Consider the following 19671-nt stretch of genomic DNA (forward strand, 5'->3'; position numbering starts at 1 on the left):
GATTGCCTACTGGGTTCATGTTGGTTGCCAGTAGAGAGCCAGGTGATGTGGCTGGCCATATCTTTCTACACCAAAAAAATGTTTCTGCAGGCTTGGCTGTATAGTCTTGCAGGCAGAGATTTTGGCTGGCAAAATTAGTCCCCAGCTATACTTTACTGATGTGGAGCCAGACCACACTGGCTCCTTCCCTTTCTCTGATTACTCCACTTCCCTCATGTGTTTGTATTACCATCTCTTTCTACTTCCTATTTATACTGTCTCCTACATCTGCATTCAGACAGCGTGAGGGGAAGTGGACTTGAAGAGCAGATGTTCACCTCATGTTCGTTGTGTTTCCCTAGATACACTCTCTTCCGTTGAAGTGTTTCTCATTTCCTGGTTTTGATTGTCCAGGATGTATGAGGACTGAGATCTGAACCTTGCTGTTCTTCTCTCTTCATATTAGTAAAACCAAGTACAATGGAATCCCCCAAATGTAATGGGGGAAAATAATAGAAATACTTAACTTTTAGGGTGATTAAAATTATTAATCTGGTCAGTTTGAAAAAGAAAAATTCAATAATTTTAGGGATCTTTCAGTGAAATAATCATTAAACCCAAAGAAACAAAGTCTTTATTGACTATTACTTCAGTGATAGTAAGAAATGGGTACCAGCAGTAAAAGTTAACCTTGATGTTTTTATGTGATAAACAGTTGAATGAATACAGTAACTTTCTTTGAACATCTTTGTAAAATTGTACTCCAACTAAGTAAGGACCAAGACTAAAAAAAAAAAAAAAAAAAACAACCGTGAATGCCCTTTAGTGCCTAGCACAATGCCTAGGACAAATAGATCTCAACAAATATATATTAAATGAGTTAGTGGTTAAAATGTCTCATTTAAAATTTAAATATTCAGTAATGTTAATTTGATGTTTTTTCTTTCAGATACAGATGAATATAGACCTCCTGTTTGGAAATCTTACTGTAAGTCTACAAATAAATTTGTGTGGGTAATAGTGCTTTATAAGTAATATAAAAATATGGGATTATTAGATATAAATACTCATTCCATTTTGTACCTATTGTTGAAAAATTAATTTACAGCAAGGTTTGGGAATAGCATAGAAGTATTGTGGTTAAGTAGGTGTTTCCACAAAGTCTGTACAATATATGGTTTTCTGTCTGGAATGCATTTCATCCCTCTGAACATGCATGAATTCCATGTAGTCAAACTTGAAACCACTTGTTAAGAGTGGCTAATAAAGCTAATACAAGGAGACACTGAGAATTCCGTCTAATTATTTTCAGGTCCTGATTCTTTATGTGAAGAAAGGAATATTTAAATGACGATAATTCAGGAGGATATGTTGATGGAAAGAATAAGTGAAAAGAGGCAAAAAAACTGATCTTTTAAATAATTGCTTTCCCAAAATATAAGAGAGATACATGATTCCATGTTGCTCTTTAAACCGCGTTAGGATAAATATTTCTTTTTAAAATTCTAGGTTTTTAGTTTTTTATTTTAAAGGATATTTCATACTTTAAGAGTAGAAATAGGGCTAATATAATCAAAATGGTTTTTTAAAATTTATGAATTCATTATTACAGAAAAGCAGTATAAGCTCTTGTTTGTTGTTTATATAGTTGAATAAGCAGCCTAAGAAACATGCTCTAATTATAGATTAAAATGTTTGTAAATATTGAGGGTTATTCTAAATTTTGATGTTTGCACATCGCTGTGATTTGCTGACTGAAGGAACAGCGATTCAGATTCTCATTGGTCTTATGTTCCCAGAACACATAGTTTTATTTTTAATAGTTTGCCACTTTGGGCTAATTATAAGTAAATATGAACAATCTCTAAAAATATTGCCATGAATGCTTCCCCCCACACACATTGCTGGTGCCTTTTTTTCCCCGTTGGGAGTATAGTTATAAGAATGTGCAAAAATGACTAATGTTCTTTTGTTTCATAATCTCATTGGCTGGAAGCCTATTTAAAATTCTTCTCTGGCCGGGTGCTGTGGCTCACACCTGTAATCCCAGCACTTTGGGAGTCCAAGGCAGGTGGATTGCCTGAGGACAGGAGTTTGAGACCAGCCTGGCCAACATAGTGAAACCCATCTCTACTAAAAATATGATAGTTAGCTGGGCGTGGTAGCACACAGCTGTACTCCCAGCTACTCAGGGGGCTGAGGCAGGGGAATTGCTTGAACCAGGGAGATGGAGGTTGCAGTGAGCCAAGATCACACTACTGTACTCCAGCATGGGCTACAGATCAAGACTCCATCTCAAAAAAAAAAAAAAAAAATCTCTGCATTTTCTGGTTTTCAGTTTTCCCTGACTCTGACTTGTGCCCTGCACATTTTTAATGTACGAACATTTATGAAGCCTCAGACTATTGAGGTTTTTTTTCCAGTGAAAAATACTGATTAGTACATGTAATATATGCAGTTGGTATTTTTTGTAGCTTCATATATCTCACATATCTTGCAGTAGCTATCATTTGTTTTAAAAAATGGCATTTACGTAATCCCAGCACTTTGGGAGGCCAAGGCTGGTGAATCACCTGAGGTCAGGACTTTGTGACCAGCCTGACTAACATGGTGAAACCTCGTCTTTACTAAATACAAAAAAATTAGCTGGGCATGGTGGCATAGGCCTATAATCCTAGCTACTTGGGAGGCTGAGACAGGTGAATCGCTTGTACCTTGGCAATGAGCCAAGATCATGCTATTGCACTCCAGCCTGGGCAACAAGACCAAAACTCCATCTCAAAAAAAAAAAAAAAAAAAAAGAAGGCATTAAAAAAAGAGATAGACTATAGTGTGCCAAGATTACACCACTGTACGAGGCTGGTATGTAATCTTGGCACACTCTAGTCTTGACCCCCTGGGCTTAAGTGATCCTCCCACCTCAACCCTGAGTAGCTGTGACCACAGGTTGATTTAAAAATCTTTTATTTTGTAGACACAAGGTCTCACTGTGTTACCCAGGAAGGTCTCCAACTCCTGACCTCAAGTGATCCTGCCTCACTTGAGGATTACAGGTGTGAGCAACTGTGTCCAGCTAAATCTTTCTTTAGTGAAACTACAATTTTGTCACTGACTTTTATAAATTCTCTTAATGACTTCAATGCCTGAACTCCCCACAATCAATTTTAATAGTAGAAATGTGTAGGGAATTATTAAAATAGATTTTTTAAATCTTTTGACCATCAAATGAAAAAACTTCTGATGCAAGGAAATTTTATAATTAAACTGTATTAAAAACAAGTGGAAAAACCCTTTTAAAAAATTGGTCATATGAATTTTTTTTACAAGATTATGTTATTAATCTAAGATTTGAATATGTGCAAATTTTAACCAATGATAAAACATAAAAATTGCAGCCAGGCATGGTAACTCAGGCCTGTAATCCTAGCAGTTTGGGGAGACTGAGGTGGAAGGATCATTTGAGCCCAGGAGTTTGAGACTAGCCTGGGCAATATAGGGGGATCCCATCTCTACCAAAAAATACCATTAGCTGGACATGGTGTTGCATATCTGTGTTCCCAGCTGTTTGGGAGGAGGAGGTGGGAGGATTACTTGGGCCCAAGAGGTATGGAGGCTGCAGTGAGTTGTGATCAGGCCACTGTGCTCCAGACCCTGTCTCATTCATTTATTTATTCATATTAAATAAATAAATGCATTCTAATGATGACTTTTTATGATCATATAGATGGTTAATGTATTTGTCAAATTCCGATCTTAGAAAAAAGTGTGATTAAGTTGAATCTTTCTGTTTATTTTATCTTTACCACTCAGGCAGTTTTACAGTTTTTATAACAAGCTGTAAATAATCTTTAATAAGATGTTTGTTAATTGTACCTTAAGGACTTCATCTCTTGAGGAGTCTTTACATTTTAGTAGGAAAAATTTTTAAGACTGACAGGCCTATTATACCCGGATTTCATCAATAGAGACTGGAATTTTAAATAACTGAGGTAGTAGACATTTTTCATTACCCTTAATATTTGAGCCACGACAATTTTGTTTAATTCTTAGGCCAGACTGATTTAGAACTGATAATTGACAATATTTTCTACTGACAGTCTTTGGGATCAACTAACTGTAATGCTTCAGCATCTCTGTGATGTGACTTAAATTTAGTCCTGGTCAACATGGTGAAACCCCGTCTCTACTAAAAATACAAAAAATTAGCTGGGCACAGTGGCGCGTGCCTGTAATCCCAGCTACTCAGGAGGCTGAGGCAGGAGAATTGCCTGAACCCAGGAGGTGGAGGTTGCGGTGAGCCAAGATCATGCCATTGCACTCCAGCCTGGGTAAACAAGAGTGAAACTCTGGCTCAAAAAAAAAAAAAAAATCTCAATATGGTAATAAAATAGAAATGGACTGAGATATTAAAAATAATCAGGTATGTTAATTCATGTAAGGAGGTACACCCATTGAAAACTATTCAAGAAGTTCTAATTGTTCACTTCTCTAGTCAATCTATAAAAGTAAACAAGATTATTTAATTTAATGTCAAAAGTTGCTACCTGTTAATGTGTCTTGTTTTCTTCTCTTTAACATGGTGGAATCTGAATAGCATTTCAGTTTGATTCTATAAGAAACTGATTTTACCCATGCCTATTTTGTGCTTTCTACTGTTAGTTCCATTATCTTATAAAAATGTAACTGATGTCTTACAAATATAAACCAATAGGGAAATAAAATTAGCAGGAAGTCTAAGTTGTGGAGTCTTTTTAAACAAATACAGTTTTACTGCTTTTCAATACTTATTGTTTGAATTAAATCAGGAACCTTACATATATATGATAAATGAGGCAAGCAAGTCAGGTAAGGACTATGAGAAAGTAGACCGTGGAGACTCTGTCTGGGGAGAGTAGCTCAAAATTAACTCCTTTTTATTGTTATGTTAGACTCTGGGTTCAATATTGCCAGATATGAGTTTTCAAGAGAGGCTAGAATTCTCTTTTGCTTTTGTTGTTAAGTTTCTTAATTTTTAAATGTTAAAAACATACTCAAATTTAAAAGACAGCAAATAAAACACATGTGAGCCAATTTTGACTTCAAGATACCAATTTGTGATCTTTGGACTTGATGAACAATTTATCATCTGTGGGGATTGAGAATTTCATTAATAAGTATGTAAGCATTGACACTTTGAAGGTGATTGAAAATATTAATCACATATTCCCTTTAATCATATATTCCCTCATCTTGAATTTAGCTATTAATCTTTGATAATCATTTAATGATTGTGTTGATTTAAATTTGTGTTGATTTAAATTCGGCTGAGTTCCAATTCAAATTGTCAAAAATTCCAAACTGAGAGAGAAGGACCTGAATTAGAGCTCATTGCTTTGGATAATTTTTTTAATGATCTTTTTTGATAGGTGTTTTTTGACTCCAAATTTTTTATATTTGTTATAAAATATCCAAGACTTGACCAGGCACAGTGACTCACACCTGTAATCCCAGCATTTTAAGGAGCCAAGATAGGAGCATCACTTGAGCTCAGGAGTTTGAGACCAGCCTGGGCAAGATGGTGAAACCCTGTCTCTACAAAAAATACAAAAATTATCTGGACGTGATAGTGTGTGTCTATAGTCCCAGCTACTTGGGGTCTGAGGCATGAGGATTGCTTGAACTTGGAAGCTTGAGACTGCAGTGAACCATGTTTGTGTCATTGCACTCCAACCTGGGTGACAAAGTGAGACACTGTCTCAAAGAAAAAAAAAGAATTTGAAAAAAATGGGTCTTAAAGATAGATTAACCATTGGTAGCCATTTAGGAGACATTTGTCTAAAATTTATTCTTTATGAAACAGAGCTTTACCCTTTGAGACAGTTCGAAGGATTTGAAAGAAATTGAAAAGTAAATAACATACGTAACTTAAAAAAATACTATACCCTTTGAAACTGATAAAAACAAAAGTTGGTACTCAGATCAATTCTCATATGACAATATTTCCCTTTTTTCATAGTGGCTCATCTTAATGTATGGTTACTGCTGATAAACAGATACTAGAGTATTTGTGCTTTGAGTCCAAATTGACATTTTACTTTATTAACTTTTAATGTTCTTCTTGACTATCATTTATTTCTCAAAATTGGGTTTTCATAGATGGCAGCACTTTCCAGAGCATTTTCTTGACAAAGGAAAATAACCAGTGTTTTGAGAATTACTAATCAAAGTAGAAATGTGAACTGAATTTTTATCTTATAGTTACCAATATGGAGGAATGGACTTGAAGAACCTTTTTTTTTCCCACTGTTTTTAAAGACGGGTTCTCATCATGTTGCCCAGGCTGGTCTCAAACTCTTGAGCTCAAACGATCCTCCGGGATTACAGATGTGAGCCACTGTGCCTGGCCCTTGAAGAATTCTTTCTTACAAATCATGGTTTGGCTGCTTTTAAGGAGGATGGAGGTTTGCACTGTAAGATAAATTTAGACATACATAGCTATACATCTTGGGGTGATACACATGTACTTTCATTATCAGGGCTAGACAAATTTGGCTTCAATGCTTTTTCTTCCCTTTTCTGTCTCAGAATTAACTCCTTTTGTGTCATGTCGGTAACAGAATATATAAAATAATATTCACAGGAATATTTCTTATTAATACAATGAAATATGTGTATCTAAAACTATTTTAACATATTACCTCTCTTAGGGATTTTTGCCATCAGAAGAAAAAGGTAAAGGAATACATTTCTATCAGTAGAACTTAAACATTACTGATGAAATGGCTTTGTGTTTGATTTTTAAACAATAAAGCTGTTTTTTCTCAGCTCATTTTAAATTAAGCATTGCCCTGATGTTATGTTTAGTGGTGAACTTAAGATGCATCCTAGTAATCAAGTATTATTATAAACAATTTTGTATATTAATATCAATCACCTATGTGTAATGATAAGTAATCTTTATTGAGCATTTGCTGTGTGCTAGGGATTATTTTACATCTTTTACATAAGTTGTTTATATCCTTACAGTAATCTGTGAAGTAGAAACTATTACTCCCATTTTGCAAATAAGGAAAATGAAGGCACAGAATGCAGTGCTAGTGACAGAGCCCCAGTGTTCAGACCCCAGGTGGTTTGGTTCAAGAGTTCAAATTCTTAGCCACAGTGCTATATCCCCTTTGCATAGAAGTACACAACAGTGATGTGTGATGTGTATCTGTGTGTGTTCATTGTGTGTTTGTGTAGGGAGACGGTGTATGTATACATGTATTAATATATATATACAACTTATGTATGTATGTGTATAGTCTATTGTATTTATTCTATGTATGTTTCCATGATGTATATGAATGAATGTGGTCAGAAGTAGAGTCTGTGTAGTGATAATCCATTTGAAATCTGAGTCATCTGATAGCCCCAGATTCCTGGGTAGTTTGATGTTATGTTGACAAAATAGCTTAAGTATTTAACTAGAGTATTAAGTTATATGTGATTAGATATGTAGAAATAGAGAAAAAAAATTCTCCAAGAGATAAATTTAGACATAGATAAGCTACACGTTCTATTCATTCTTTTTTCATTTTAAATAAAAAAGCCTGAACTGAGGCTAGAAGGAAGTCATGGTATCGGTATAATTTTCACTGATGCATTTTCAGATGCCCTAAAAATTATTCACTCTTTTGGCAAGTTTTTTGAATGTCTGAATTCTTTCTTTTGCTCTATTTGCCCTAATTGAATAAGCAGTGGTAACCTTGGCTCAGAACTTTTGGTTTTAGGGGAAGAGGAAGATTATCTTTGAAGATAGAAGTTTTGCAATATAAATAGGGGAGAAAAACAGTGTATTTGTTACATCTAGCCTATAAATCCTGATTTTAGTTTTAAGCTTGACACTTAATAATGTGCTTTAAATATGTGTATATATAACCATTATTGGTTTATATAGAGACATGCTTTAATATCCCCACAAAGAATTGGGGAAAATAAATGACCATGTTATAGAGAACAACGCCAAATATCCAGCACTGACTTGTTATAAGGTAAAAAGACACTTGTTTGAATTATCATTTTTCTGTTTGTACTTGCTCCTGGGCTTTCACTAAATACAGTTTTGTTTACTTTGTTTTGTTCATAACACAATGCAATAAATAAGCTTATACCAGTTATCTTGTGAACATAAAAAATAGCCAGTTTTTAATTTCTAATATTTTGATAAGTTCTATGTAAGGGACATTGACACTTTTTGTTTCTACCTTCTCACAGTATATCAGCTACAACAGGAAGCCCCTCATCCTCGAAGAATTACCTGTACTTGCGAGGTGGGTGTAATTAAACTGTAACCAAAAAAATGCCTTTCAGCAGTCTGTTTCCCAAACTTTCACCTTCTTCAGTGGTTTGGTTGTTTGTGAGATAACCACTTAGCTCTATTGGTGTCATAAAATTGTAACTTGAATACATTTTTCTTAATATCCTTCTCATTTGATTTAACAGCCACTTTTTAGTGGACTGTTTGGAACACAGTATAAAATATGACCATATAATTTTAAGGGATGTTCGTATTTTTTTCAGTTAACCTATACATTGTTTTTTCATTGTTTAGTGTTCTTTTTTTAAAACAAACTTTGAAGCCAACACTATAGGATTATTTAATTCTTTTTTACATAGAAAGAAATCTTTTATGATTTTTTAAATGAACAAAATATGTGGATAGTTCATCAAAAAAGATATATATGACAATGTATATAAAGATGTTCAAATTTCATTGATAATAAGAGAATTGCCAATGAAAATAGAGATCATTTTTACTCTGCAGATTGTCAGAAGTTAAAAGCTCAGAATGTACTTGATTTGCGAAGAAACAGGCACCCTTATACATTGCAGATTGGAATGTGACATAGTATAATTTTATGAGAATTTTGTAATATCTATCAAAATTATACCTGCACTTACCCTTTGACTTATCAGTCTAAATTCTGGGAATTTATTCTGATGAATTACCTGTACAAATACAGACTAACATATCCCCAGAGTTTTTCATTGTAGGATTGTTAGAAATAGCAGGGAAAAACCTAAATGTCTGTTCAGAGGAGACTGGTTGAATAGAATAGAATATTAAATAGAATAATGAAGATTTTTATGTGCTGATACGGAAAGATTTCCAAATATAAAATGTATATACATATAGCAAGTATAGTCCCTTTTTCATAAGAAAGAATAGAAAGTAAAAAAATACATAGTCTGGCCAGGTACTGCAGCTCATGTCGGTAATATCAACCCTTAGCCAGACGCAGGTGAGAAGACAGCTTGATCCCAGGAGTTCAAGATCAGCCTAGGCAACATAGTGAGACCTTGTTATCCACAAAAAGGAAAAGTGTATTTATGTATATATAGTTTAGTTTTGCAAGAGAGAAGCACGGAAAGGATTAAAGCAGAAACCAGTAAAATAATTATCATAAGGAGTGGATGAAGACACCATGGAGGAGATAGAGATGGGAGTGAGATTTTGCTAAGTCTGATTTTATAGTGTGACTTTTGAACTATGTAAATTGGTCATATATTGAAACAAAAAAGGTAAAGAAAAATGATTGTTAAAAACCAAATCCTAAACTTGAATGCAAATAAGAACAAATGAACCTTACAAATTCACAATATAATCACCAAAAAAATTAACCTAAGTAGCTTTTATTTATTTCTTTATTTTGAGACAGAGTCTTGCTCTGTCACCCAGGCTAGAGTGCAGTGGTGTGATCTTGGCTCACGGCATCCTCAACCTCCTGAGCTCAAGCAATACTCCTACCTCTGCCTCCCAAGTAGCTGGGACTACAGGCATGTGCCACCATGTCTGGCTAATTTTTGCATGTTTTTGTAGAGATGGGGTTTTGCCATGTTGCCCAAGCTGGTCTCAGACTCCTAAACTCAAGTGATCCACCCACTATGTCCTCATACAGTGTTGGGATTACAGGTGTGAGCCAGGGCACCCGGCCTTTAAAGTTGCTTTTAAAAATATATTTTAAATTGAACATAATTGTACATATTTTTGTAATAAGAGTGATATTTTGATACATGTATACACTGTGTAATGATTAATTCAGGGTAATTAGCATATTCATTACCTCAAATATTTATAATTTCTTTGTGTTGAGAACATTCACACTTCTCTCTTCTAGCTAATTGAAAATACACAATAAATTACTTGTAACTTTTATCTTGGATAATTTTATATCTATTAACCAACCTCTCTCTATCCTTTCCTGTCCTCTACCCTTCCCAGTCTCTAGATAACACTGTCTTGATCATCTTTTGTGAGATAATTTATTAAGCTTCCACATATGAATGAATGTGCGTTATTAACCTTTCTGGGCCTTTCTTATTTCATTTAACATAATGCCTTCCAGGTTCCTCCATGTTGCTGCAAGTGACAGGATTTTATTCTTTTTAATGGTTGAATGGTATTCCATTGTGTAAATATACCACATTTTCTTTATCCATTTGTCCGTTGATTCCATATCTTGGCTATTGTGAAATATGCTGCAATAAACATGAGAATACAGACACCTCTTTGACATACTGGTTTCCTTTCCTTTGGATATAACCCCAGTAATATGATTGGTAGATCATACAGTAGTTCTATTTTGTTTTATTTTTGGTTTTTTAGTGGAACCTCCATATCATTTTCCATAATGGCTATATTAATTTGCATTCCCACTATCATTGTATGAATTCTCTTTTCTCTGCATCTTTGCCAGCATTTGTTTTGTCTTTTTGATAATAGCTATACTAACTGGGGTGACAAAATATCTTATTGTGGTTTTGATTTGCTTTTCCTTAATGTTTAGTGTTAGTGAGCATTTTTCTATATACTTCTTGGCTTAAGTAACTTTTTTTTTTTTTTGAGACAGAGTCTTACTCTGTTGCCAGGCACCAGGCTGGAGTGTAGTGGCGCGATTTCGGCTCACTGCAACCTCCACCTCCTGTGTTCAAGCAGTTCTCCTGCCTCAGCCTCCCAAGTAGCTAGGAATACAGGCATGTGCCCCCATGCCCAGTTAATTTTTGTATTTTAGTAGAGACAGGGTTTCACCATGTTGGCCAGGATGGTCTCGATCTCTTGACCTCATGATCCGCCCATCTTGGCTTCCCAAAGTGCTGGGATTACAGACGTGAGCCACTGCACCTGACCTATTATTCTGACTGTACAAACTTAGAGGGAAATATTCTAAGGACAAAAAAATGCAAGAGGCAGAGGTGAGAAGACAGCTTGACCCAGGAGTTCAAAACCTACCTGGCAATACGGTGAGATTCTGTTCTCCACAAAAAAGAAAAGAAAATAGTTTATTTTTGCAAAAGAGAAGCACAGGAAGGATGAAACCAGAGACCAGTAAAACAATTATCATAAGGAGTAGATGATGAAATCTTCAATATATGAATATTTACATAGTTCAAAAGTCGCAACTGTATAAAAAGAGACTTAGAAAAGTCTCACTCCCATCCTTAACTACATTGTGTAGTAATCTTGAAATTATTTTGTTCGTATTTTAGGATAGAGCAAAGGAGTAATTTTGCTGGATTAGGGGGAACCAGGATTCTTAGGAGATATTAATATGGAATGGGACAAAATTAGTATGTTGTGGTATTAGTTTTGAATTGGTGGCATTAATATTAAATCATAGATTAAAACAATTTTTTTTCTATCTCAGTCCAAGGAAAGGGCCTAGAAGCCCCAGTAAGAATGAATGTATCCACGGACTAGATTTTGGTTTCCAAATATGGTTTCCTACCAAAAGGAACCAGTGTTTCTTAGAGAAGTTCCTAATTTCTTAATGTGGGGCAAAGAGGTCCTAGAACATCTTCTGTCAGAAAGCAAGAACGTGGTCGAAAACTGATGGGGACATGTCAAAAAGGCACAGGAGCCTATTTGAAAGGTTCTCACAGTCAAAACTTGGAACAATTTGAACATCTAAAAGAATAATGATAGGTATGGATTATAACACATTAAGTGAAAGAGAATTTAAGTCTATAATTGTATTTTAAAAATGTTTTAAAACTCTTTATTACAAAGAGAGAAAAGGGGGAAATTTAAAGAAGTTCTTTACAGAAGAATGACACTTAAAACGTAGAAAGAATATAAAATTGCAAAGTCACTAATTTGCGCTAATAATTGACTCCAGGCAAGGATCATCAATCATTGAATATTAAAACCATTGGGTGAAAGGCTGTAGATGAATGGGATATTTACATGGTCTCAAAGTATGACACCAACCATTATTTGTTAATTGCAAAGGGAAAAATATACCTTTGTAGTGGAGAGATCTGGTGGTCAAACTTACCATTACCTGTAATGAGACAAACTGACATGTGTCTCCTGAAGTGATACAGTGAAACAGACAGTATCACCTGTATAATATATTTGTCAAAACTGTTTAACTTAAAGCTAATGATAAACTATGAATCTGACAAATTCAGAATGTGTACATTCCGTAAGACATCTGCTTTGGGTTTATCAGTAATGTCATTATCATTTAAAAAAAACAGTGGTGGGACCATATTCAAGGACCTTGATTGAGTCCTCAACTTATACATACATTTTAAAGCTATAAATTTTGGGTATAACGGGATGAATTTGAATATGGACTATATTAGGTAATATGGAATCATAATAACTTTCTTACATGATACATTATTGAAAAATAATTACTTCTCCATTGTTAAAAAATGTTGAAATGGATTTTGTCATTGTGTTATCTGGTTTAAAACACAATATAGCTTTGAAAGTATAGAGTTACTTACAAAGAAAAACAGTTTACAAAATTAGGCAGGAGTTTCATGGGATTGTCTTTTGAATGTCCAGTTGCAGTTTAGATGTATGTATATTTCCAGTCTGTATATATGTAAGCATAGAATAAGTATGAGGTACTTGATTATTGCATTTCATTGCTATGCTGTGATGAAGGGTGATTAAATAATTTGCATGTAATGGGAATTTTAAAAATCCTGTTGAATAAAATGTTTCTTTTTGTTTTAGTTCTGTTGACATAACTTTTTAACCATTAACTCAAAGTGAGAAATTGGAAGTACTTTGGAAAGTCCTGAAGTATTTATTAGTAAGACTGTTAAGACTATTATCTTTATTGAAAAATAGGTATATTATTTTTTTCTTAAAATAATTTGAGGTCAGACAAATGAAGATGAAGTAAAAAAAAATAAACAAAAGTTGAGGGAATAAAAGCAACAAAATGCCACTAGATTGCATTGCTGATTGAGGATCAGTGTAATTGTGTGAAAAGTATTTTACAGTTAGAAAGTATATAACTCTGAAGGCCAGTATAATCCAGTTTTTGCCTTAATTAAATTGTTCGTAAAAAAAAAATCATTTCACATGACATTAAGATATGACAAATCAGTGTAACTCACTTTTGAAGGGCTAAGCTGATGTAGTCCAAGCATATAGCTTTCTGGTGATTCACCTTGATGCAAAGACACAAGGTTAGAATAAGATACTGGAGGGATGGATGTTCGAGTCTCTGAAAATAATTTCATTTTATTTACCTTTGCTCTGTGATTGAATACTGCCATCCCCTAAGGAACTAGACCATTTGTATTCTCTCCTTTGGTTAAAGGCAGGTGTAAAAGCAATGAAAAACCAGAAAAGCAAATTGTACAATTGATATTTTCCTACTAAATTGAGGAATGTATTCATCATTTTCACTTTGCAATATAAGAAATATTTGTTGTAGTAACCTTTCACAATATTTCGTGAAATATTTGTTTCACAAAATACAAATTTTTATAAATATTCTCTATATTTAAAAATTTTTTTTTCATCAAAAAATAGCAATCATGTTCTAATGACTAAGTTGGTGGACAAGGAATGCTGTTCAGAATGAAAGGATTTACTGTGACTGGCTGTCCTTGTGCATTGTAACTATCCTTACATATTATACACAGCTTATAGTCTGTTACTTATTCATAGCTTATTGTCAGTTCCTTAAATTTTACTGTTTAATAAGAATTAAATATGTGTGCATACAATAAATGTCTTTACTTTGGAAATTAGTGGTGATAATTTGTTCTTATATTTGACCATTTTCTAAGTTGGTCAATGTCTTTCTGTTTTTCCCAGGTGATAATTAAAGGGCAGTTACTAAATGGGCATAAATGGTCTTCCTTTAAAAAGTGAAATTCATGCATAATATTATAATGATTAGATTTACACATAGGGATATGGAAAGTATAAGCCACTGATGTTGTAATGGTTTAAGTATCTGTATTACAATTAAGTAACTTGAATATCCATTAGAAATGAAAGTAAAGGATTAAGTAGTGGGATGGAGTTTATTTAAAAATATTTTTTGGAGGAAGAAGGTTTCAGTTAGTTTTGATGAAATGATTAGCGATTGGTTTGGAAGAACTAAGATTATGGAGAATGATGAGCTGTAAGAATAAAGATGTACTAAAGTACCATTTGATGTTCACTCTTAAGTGTTTAACTGTGAGCCAAGTGTGGTGGTGTGCACCTATAATCCCACTTGGGAGGTTGAGGCGGGGGATCACTTGAGCCTAAGAGTTCTTGAGCCTGTCTCTTAAAAAAATTTTTTTTAACTAAGGAATTAGATTTGGGCTGCTATGTTAGTCTGTTTTGCACTGTTATAAAGGAATACGTGATGTTGGACAATGTATTTTTGAAAGAGTTTTATTTGGACCCATGGTTCTGCAGACTACAAGAAGAAGCACGGTGCCAGCATCTACTGCTGAGGCTTCAGGAAGCTTACAGTTATGGTGGAAGGCAGAGGAGGAGCCGGCATATCATAATGGCAACTGAGGGAGCAAGAGATATTAATAGGATGAGGTGCCAGGCTTTTTAGCAGTCAGATTTCATGGTAACTAAGAGAGTAAAAAGTCACTCATTACCCTGGGAATGGCACCAAGGCATTCTTAAAGGATCTGCTCCCATGACCCAAACACCTCCCACTAGGCTCCACCTCCAACATTGCGGTTCACATTTCAACATGAGATTTGGAGGGCACAAACACCCAAACCACATCAGACACTGTATGTTGTTTCTCCACTGAAATGTTGAGAGAAAAAGAGAAGAGTTAATACAATTGATAAGTTGATAGTTTTTTTTAAGTAATGATTATTATTTATGGGTGCTAATTATATTTTTTTTAATGGATCCAATGACTTTGTCTTTCAGAATTTTGCTTACTTACAGTGATAGGAAAGGGAGAACTGGCTCTTTGTTTGCATGTGTATATTTCCATTCTATTTTCTTCTAATGATAGTATTGTATCACAGATCACAAATCCAGTAACTATGCCAGGCTCAAAGGGAACCCACATTTAGTGACTAGCCATGTGTGTGTGACCTTTCTTTTGTAATGAATTCTGTTTTCTGCTCTTAGGCGAATTTCTGTTAGCATTTTGAAACCAAATGTGTAGCACCTAATTTCAAAACCTGAATGATCAACCATTAAAACAATCATAAACTATTAGGGGCAGAACTCTAAAATGCAAAATATCTAGCAATAAGAAATAATTTGACAGAAAATCAAATTGTAACTAATGTATTTTTCTAATTCCAGGAAATCTTGCCAGTTGTTATTGTGGACACTAAAATATGAATGGTTCTTTTTTAAGGTTATTGTTAAGCTCAATTTTGAAATTCAGGTTTAAATAATCCTTCTCATAGGGAGAAGATGACCAGGTCACAAGTAAGTATTTTAGGTATACTTTAAAAACCAAGCACATACTTAAAAACTTGAAAATTCTTTTTTTTTTCTTTAATTGCATTTTAGCCTTTGGGGTACATGTGCAGAACATGCAAGATAGTTGCATAGGTACACACGTGGCAGTGTGATTTGCTGCCTTCCTCCCCTTCACCCATATCTGGCATTTCTCCCCATGCTGTCTCTCCCCAACTCCCCACCCCCCACTGTCCCTCCCCTATTCCCCCCAATGGACCCCAGTGTGTAGTGCTCCCTTCCCTGTGTCCATGTGTTCTCATTGTTCATCACCCGCCTATGAGTGAGAACATGTGGTATTTCATTTTCTGTCTTTGTGTTAGTTTGCTGAGAATGATGTTCTCCAGATTCATCCATGTTCCTACAAAGGACACGAACTCATCATTTTTGATTGCTGCATAATATTCCATGATGTATATGTGCCACATTTTCCCAGTCCAGTCTATCATCGATGGGCATTTGCATTGGTTCCAGGTCTTTGCTATTGTAAACAGTGCTGCAATGAACATTCGTGTGCATGTGTCCTTATAGTAGAACGATTTATAGTCCTTTGGATATATACCCAGTAATGGGATTGCTGGGTCAAATGGAATTTCTATTTCTAGGTCCTTGAGGAATGGCCACACTGTCTTCCACAATGGTTGAACTAATTTACACTCCCACCAGCAGTGTAAAAGTGTTCCTATTTCTCCACATCCTCTCCAGCATGTGTTGTCTCCAGATTTTTTAATGATCGCCATTCTAACTGGCGTGAGATGGTATCTCCACGTGGTTTTGATTTGCATTTCTCTGATGACCAGTGATGATGAGCATTTTTTCATATGTTTGTTGGCCTCATGTATGTCTTCTTTTGTAAAGTGTCTGTTCATATCCTTTGCCCATTTTTGAATAGGCTTGTTTTTTTCTTGTAAATCTATTTTCATTCTTTGTAAATTCTGGATATCAGCCCTTTGTCAGATGGGTAAACTGCAAAAATTTTTTCCCATTCTGTTGGTTGCCAATTCTCTCTAATGATTGTTTCTTTCACTGTGCAGAAGCTGTGGAGTTTGATTAGGTCCCATTTGTCTATTTTGGCTTTTGTTGCCAATGCTTTTGGTGTTTTGTTCATGAAGTCCTTGCCTACTCCTATGTCCTGAATGGTTTTGCCTAGATTTTCTTCTAGGGTTTTTATGGTGCCAGGTCTTATGTTTAAGTCTTTAATCCATCTGGAGTTAATTTTAGTGTAAGGTGTCAGGAAGGGGTCCAGTTTCTGCTTTCTGCACATGGCTAGCCCGTTTTCCCAGCACCATTTGTTAGAAGGGGAATCCTTTCCCCATTGCTTGTTTTTGTCAGGATTATCCAAGATTGTATGGTTGTATATATGTTGTGTTGCCTCTGATGTCTCTGTTCTGTTCCATTGGTCTATATCTCTGTTTTGGTACCAGTATCATGCTGCTTTGATTACTGTAGCCTTGTAGTATAGTTTGAAGTCCAGTAGTGTGATGCCTCCCGCTGTGCTCTTTTTGCTTAGAATTGACTTGGCTATGCGTGCTCTCTTTTGGTTCCATATGAAGTTCAAGGTGTTTTTTTCCAGTTCTGTGAAGAAGGTCATTGGTAGCTTGATGGGGATAGTGTTGAATCTGTAAATTACTTTGGGCAGTATGGCCATTTTCACAATATTGATTCTTCCTAACCATGAACCTGGAATGTTTCTCCATCCGTTTGTGTCCTCTCGTATTTCGTTGAGCAGTGGTTTGCAGTTCTCCTTGAAGAGGTTCTTTACGTTCCTTGTTAGTTATATTCCTATGTATTTTATTCTCTTTGTAGCAATTGTGAATGGCAGTTCATTCTTGATTTGGCTCTCTTTAAGTCTGTTATTGGTGTATAGGAATGCTTGTGATTTTTGCACATTGATTTTATATCCTGAGACTTTGCTGAAGTTGCTTATCAGTTTCAGGAGTTTTTGGGCTGAGATGATGGGGTTTTCTAGATATACTATCATGTCATCTGCAAATAGAGACTTTTGGCTTCCTCCTTTCCTATTCGAATACCCTTTATTTCTTTTTCTTGCCTGATTGCTCTGGCTAGAACTTCCAATACTATATTGAATAGGAGTGGTGAGAGAGGGCATCCTTGTCTAGTGCTGGATTTCAAAGGGAATGCTTCCAGTTTTTGCCCATTCAGTATGATATTGGCTGTTGGTTTGTCATAAATAACTTTTATTATTTTGAGATACGTTTAATCAAATCCGAGTTTGTTGAGGGTTTTTAGCATAAAGTTCTGTTGAATTTTGTCAAAGGCCTTCACTGCATCAATTGAGATAATCATGTGGTTTTTGTTTTTGGTTCTGTTTATGTGGTGAATTACGTTTATGGACTTCTGTATGTTGAACCAGCCTTGCATCCCCGGGATGAATCCTACTTGATCATGGTGGATAAGCTTTTTGATGTGCTGTTGCAATCGGCTTGCCAGTATTTTATGGAAGATTTTTGCGTCTATGTTCATGGATATTGGCCTGAAGTTTTCTTTTCTTGTTGAGTCTCTGCTGGGTTTTGGTATCAGGATGATGTTGCTCTCATAAAATGATTTGGGAAGGATTCCCTTATTTTGGATTATTTGGAATCGTTTCAGAAGGAATGGTAACAATTCCTCTTTGTGTGTCTGGTAGAATTTGGCTGTGAACCCATCTGGACCTGGGCTTTTTTTGTATGGTCGGCTCATAATTGCTGCCTCAACTTCAGACCTTGTTATTGGTCTATTCATAGTTTTGACTTCTTGGTTTAGGCTTGGGAGGACACAAGTGTCCAGGAATTTATTCATTTCTTCCAGGTTTACTAGTTTATGTGCATAGAGTTGTTTGTAATATTCTCTGATGATGGTTTGAATTTCTGTGGAATCTGTGGTGATTTCCCCTTTATCGTTTTTTATTACATCTATTTGGTTATTCTTTCTTTTCTTTTTTATGAATCTGGCTAGTTGTCTATTTTGTTGATCTTTTCAAAAAACCCGCTCTTGGACTTACTGATTTTTTTTTGAAGGGTTTTTCATGTCTCTATCTCCTTCAGTTCTGCTCTGATCTTAGTTATTTCTTGTCTTCTGCTAGGTTTGGAGTTTTTTTGTTCTTGCTCCTCTAGCTCTTTCAATTATGATGATAGGGTTTCAATTTTGGCTCTCTCCACTCTTCTCATGTGGGCACTTATTGCTATATATTTTCCTCTAGAGACTGCTTTAAATGTGTCCCAGAGATTCTGGTATGTTGTGTCTTCGTTCTCGTTGGTTTCAAAGAACTTCTTTATTTCTGCCTTCATTTCGTTGTTTATCCAGTCAACATTCAAGAGCCAGTTGTTCAGTTTCCATGAAGCTGTGTGGTTCTGAGTTAGTTTCTGAATTCTGAGTTCTAGCTTGATTGCACTGTGGTCTGAGAGACTGTTTGTTATGATTTGTGTTCTTTTCCATTTGCTGAGGAGTGATTTACTTCCAATTATGTGATCAATTTTTGAGTAGGTATGATGTGGTTCTGAGAAGAATGTATATTCTGTGGATTTGGGGTGGAGTATTCTGTAAATGTCTATTAGGTTTGCTTGTTCCAAATCTGAGTTCAAGTCCTGGATATCCTTGTTAATTTTCTGTCTGGTTGATCTGTCTAATATTGACAGTGGAGTGTTAAAGTCTCCCACTATTATTGTGTGGGAGTCTAAGTCTCTTTGTAAGTCATTAAGAACTTGCCTTATGTATCTGGGTGCTCCTGTATTGGATCCATATATATTTAGGATCGTTAGCTCTTCTTGTTGTATTGATTCTTTTACCATGATGTAATGTCCTTCTTTGTCTCTCTTGATCTTTGTTGCTTTAAAGTCTATTTTATCAGAGACGAGAATTGCAACTCCTGGTTTTGTTTGCTCTCCATTTGCTTGGTAAATCTTCCTCCATCCCTTTATTCTGAGCCTTTGTGTATCCTTGCATGTGAGATGGGTTTCCTGGATACAGCACACTGATGGGTTTTG

General features: G+C 35.2%; 1 protein-coding gene across 16 annotated transcripts in view; it reads left to right on the forward strand.

The window, feature by feature from the left end:
* Window positions 1–19671, forward strand: part of CHN1 (chimerin 1) — a 204949-nt gene that overhangs the window by 53252 nt on the left and 132026 nt on the right. For 14 of the 16 annotated variants that reach the window (XM_078327356.1, XM_078327360.1, XM_078327366.1 and 11 more), the window contains 2 exons: window positions 929–967; window positions 8215–8270. The exons of 1 other annotated variant lie outside the window; for it this stretch is intronic. In XM_078327356.1, the coding sequence (XP_078183482.1) occupies window positions 929–967; window positions 8215–8270 (95 nt within the window). The remainder of the gene's footprint in view (window positions 1–928; window positions 968–8214; window positions 8271–19671) is intronic. One more of the 16 variants, XM_078327364.1, reaches the window with a different exon arrangement.

Source organism: Callithrix jacchus, chromosome 6 (genome assembly GCF_049354715.1).
Source record: "Callithrix jacchus isolate 240 chromosome 6, calJac240_pri, whole genome shotgun sequence".
NCBI classification, from domain to species: Eukaryota; Metazoa; Chordata; class Mammalia; order Primates; family Cebidae; genus Callithrix; species Callithrix jacchus.